Source organism: Agrilus planipennis, unplaced genomic scaffold, assembly GCF_000699045.2.
Source record: "Agrilus planipennis isolate EAB-ADULT unplaced genomic scaffold, Apla_2.0 scaffold78, whole genome shotgun sequence".
Lineage (NCBI taxonomy): Eukaryota > Metazoa > Arthropoda > Insecta > Coleoptera > Buprestidae > Agrilus > Agrilus planipennis.
This window is the reverse complement of record NW_020438928.1, coordinates 1218283-1222349: the sequence shown is the minus strand read 5'-3', so window position 1 is coordinate 1222349 and position 4067 is coordinate 1218283. Positions and strand designations below refer to the sequence as shown.

General features: G+C 34.0%; 1 protein-coding gene across 2 annotated transcripts in view; it reads left to right on the top strand.

Moving 5' to 3' along the window:
• The window catches only part of LOC108733724 (putative sodium-dependent multivitamin transporter), a 22885-nt gene extending 19343 nt beyond the window's left edge, over positions 1-3542 (top strand). For both annotated transcript variants that reach the window (XM_025974126.1, XM_025974127.1), the window contains exons 7-11: positions 1243-1389; positions 1450-1674; positions 2646-2821; positions 2879-3086; positions 3141-3542. In XM_025974126.1, the coding sequence (XP_025829911.1) occupies positions 1243-1389; positions 1450-1674; positions 2646-2821; positions 2879-3086; positions 3141-3209 (825 nt within the window). In that variant the 3' untranslated portion in view covers positions 3210-3542. The remainder of the gene's footprint in view (positions 1-1242; positions 1390-1449; positions 1675-2645; positions 2822-2878; positions 3087-3140) is intronic.
• Positions 3543-4067: the final 525 nt, after the last annotated feature.

Here is a 4067-nt window from a genome sequence, read left to right as displayed (position 1 = left end):
GATAGAGAATACCATGAATAATAATAATAATAATAATACTTTATTCCTTTACATGCCTTACAGGTTTTTGGAAATTGTTCCTTTTAGATTTATTTTACCTTACATAACTTTTAACAAAAATTCGCTTAAAACTAAAACTTTCAAACTTCTGTTTCTCACTCCCTTTTTTCAAACAATGGTAAAGTTTGTTTCTTTTATATATTTAGTGTCATGGGCGTACCCAGCTTCTGACCTAGGGGGAGGCAAGTCAGATTTTTTTAGGTTAAATCGTCCGCAGCTGTTTTGTCATACACACTACACAAAAGCACCTACGTGAAACATTAGGTAGGGCAAACAGCCGCAAATGATCTTGCTTTATAGGTAGTTAAATAATGTTTTTTTATGGCAATTGCACCGTGTCTATATACTGCGCGCTTTATTCAAAAGTAACATATAAGGCCCCGTTTACACTTTGGTTAGTGATTAGGCGAGTGCATACATTTTCTGCGAGATTTCCAGGGGGGGGGCAGCTGCCCTCCCCAGCCCCCCCCCCGGGTACGCCCATGTTTAGTGTTAATATGTAGTAAAGCAAACTGAAAATTTTGGATACTAAAATTAGTTTTGGTTTTGCTAATATAAAGACAGTTTTGGTTTTGGTTTTGGTCCTGCATTTTCGCAAGACCAATTTTGCTTATCACTACTCTAACTGTTAAATTAAAACATTATATTGTGTTTAGACATACTTTCTCACTTATCCTTGCCTCTATTTTTTTAAAAACTTAAGTTTTCCCGCAAATTTCGTCTCTTAATTTTTCAATAATTATCTCTCTCATATTTTGATCTGGCCTTTCACTTTTGTATTCATTCATGAAGTGGGCTAGCGTTTCCTGTTTTGCGTCACATAATTTATCATATTGATGATTAGAATGAGTAAGAGAACAGGTTATCTGTAGTAGGTAAAGTTAATTAAAAAATTAATTCACTAATACATTGGATTTACATCTCAATTTGTGATCTCACCTTTTTACATTTTTCGAAGTATATTGCGTTCGTTTTTGTGTCACGACTTGTCAATTATAACATTGTGGATGAACCTGAAAAGTCACAAAGCCTTGTGGTCGATTTTTTCTCCCATTTCAGTCTTTGCTCCTAACATAATAGTCATACGCATAGATAATGTTAATTAGTGGTGTATTACAATCCTTACAAAAACCAAGGCTTTTTTTAATAGTATAACTAAAAAAAAAATATTTGAATTTGTAGTTAATGCCTTACTATGTCGTGGAGACAATGGGTACAGTTCCTGGAATTAGTGGTCTTTTTGTGGCCGGTATTTTCAGTGCTTCATTATCCACCATATCAGCGGGGGTTAACAGCTTAGCTGCGATTACGGTGGAAGACTATTGGAAGGTTATTTACGAAAAAAATAAATAATAGCTTAGATAAAAAAAAGTAATTTTTTATTTACAGCCGATACATTTAAAATTGTATGGTAAACCCCTTTCAGAGAAAAAATCAGCCGTTTTAACAAAAGTATTGGCGGTGGTTGCTGGGGGTTTGTTTATAGTATTGGCATTCGTTGCACAGTATATGGGGAATTTGTTACAAGCGGCATTGACGATTTTTGGGGTAGTTGGTGGACCCCTGTTAGGTCTGTTTTCTTTAGGGATGTTTACTACGCATGCCAACGAACCAGTAAGTATTAAGGGATTTATTAGAAAACAAATGAAAAGTATTTCCTAATTTATTCGAATATTTTTATATCTGATCATTTCGAGCATTTATATTTAGAAAATAGTAATGTAAATTGTACATTGTAGGAAGCCTTACTACAAAAACTATTTTTATTCCCATTTTGGCATTGATTCTTATAAAAATTAAGTTACTAATATCTTAAAGCCAAAATTTTGGAATCCTTATCACAAGTTACGGCGGCAAGAAGCTAACACAAACAGTGATGAAAATCATTATGTTAATGATACCTGGGATCAATTGAAAGAACATAGACCAATTTTGTTTGGTCAATTTTTCAATATGTCTAATAAGCTAATCGCGTAATACGTATGCACCTAATTTTTTTTCAACGGCTTGGATCATGGAAGCTTTTAGAAAGTAATATCTAATATAAAACTGATTTTTGGTCATGACTCAACTTAGAGTACATTCTTAAACATGGTTTTTCAAACTGATTGTGAATGATACATTAGACGTTTTAGAAAAACTAAGCGTGTAAGAGATTTAAAAATTTGGCAGTTGGGATTATTGAGGATGATATTTTTAACCAAAATACTTTCAACTGACGGCCGCTTCCGGTTATATATATATATTACGACGAATTCGTACGAAACACAAAATTTTAAACTTTTATAACCAACTTGTATGCCTACGATAAGTTTCTGAGATAAATTAATTTATAGAAAAAAAATCGCTATCCGAACCCAAATTATATTAATTATTATTATTAAAATCATAACTTCTACAAACAATGACTTAGAGCCTTGAAATTTTTACCAGTCATAGTTGCGTCTTATGGCTAATATTAAACCAAAATTGAGCCTCCTAATATGTACTGGGCCTTCAAAAAAGAAATCTAAAGTTTAGAAACTTTTGAAGACGAATAACTTCGTTTTTTTAAATGGCACCTACCATATTTAAATTCACTTTAGGGTGCTGTAGTGGGGCTTGTGACAGGCTTAGGTGTGGCCCTGTGGTCCGGGTTTGGAACTCCAAGACCTACTCCTGAAAGACTGCCGGTGTCCATAGAAGGTTGTGTAAATGCAACTACCTTCTTAACAACAAGTTCTCAACCAACTCTTCACATAGCTCGCAACAGTGGAAATAGGTAACAAATATTTGACCCGCAGTCTAATAAGAATATTAACAAAATATTTTTTCGTAGTGATTACTTCTGGTTGTACAGAATCTCGTACCTTTACAATGGCGTTGTGGGTCTCATAGCTACCATGGTAGTCGGTATTTTTGTTAGTTATATCATTTATTGTGTTCGCGGGAGGAAGGAAGTCCAGATGGATCCGAATCTTTTTGTTCCTCCTTTGGCAAGGAGGCTGGAGAAACGCTGGGGAACATTGCAAAATAGCTCGGAAGTGGTAAGGTTTTTAAATTCTTTGAAAGTATTTTTTTGTTGTTTGGTGTTAATTTAGGTCTCTGCATCTGCCGAGAAGTTAACCGAAGTTGGTTATGAGAAAACAAAAGAAACTTGTCCTCCATGATTTTTTATATGCATTGATGGATGGATAGACTAAACGTTTTGATCTGGTTTCGCTAATGTTACGGCTTAAAAAAAGTTTAAAAGAACTATTTTATTTATTGACTAAAGAGTATTTCAAATAATAGAGACATATTGGAATTTTCTTATTAACTTTACGAAACTGAAATTACAGTTATAAATTTTTTATTTTTCAAAGTTTCGTCTCTCTAAACGTAATCCTACTTCAGGACTGCTGTAAGTTTACGTATTTTCACACTATGTACAGGCCTGACGCTGGAAGCTGGCGGAAATTTTAAAATGGCGTGGATGCGCGGTGGCAAAAGTAGGCAGTTTTAGGTATAACGATTGCAGCCCTTTTTCTTCAGTATTCCTATCAGGGGCGTAGATTAAATATTTAAAAATAGGGATCAGTGAGCAAGTAATAGACAGACAAACAGAAGAACTAATTCTTGATGTTGGTGACAGTGATAGAGAATACCATGATGACAGTGAATGTGAAAACTAACTATAAAACAAAAGCAATAGGTTAATTTTTCCTTTTTGGTAAGTTATATTTCTACATTATTTTCTAGTACGTTACTGTCCTATCTGTATTAATACTATAATTTACGCCTACTGAAAGCTTATTTGTGTATCGGTTCCAAGTGACTTACCCAAATAAGTCATAAATGGGCAAGTATCTACGCGGCCGCTCGCCAGCTTCCTTCGTATATTTGTTTAAAAGTGTCAAACTGAAAAATATCTGAAGATAGAAGATCTGTCTTTTAGAGGACGAAACGTTGTTTTAGTCGGTAAAACTTGTAGTACTTTTTCTGCTTTTTGTGTAATTCTTAATTTTACTTTAAGTGATACTGTAGTT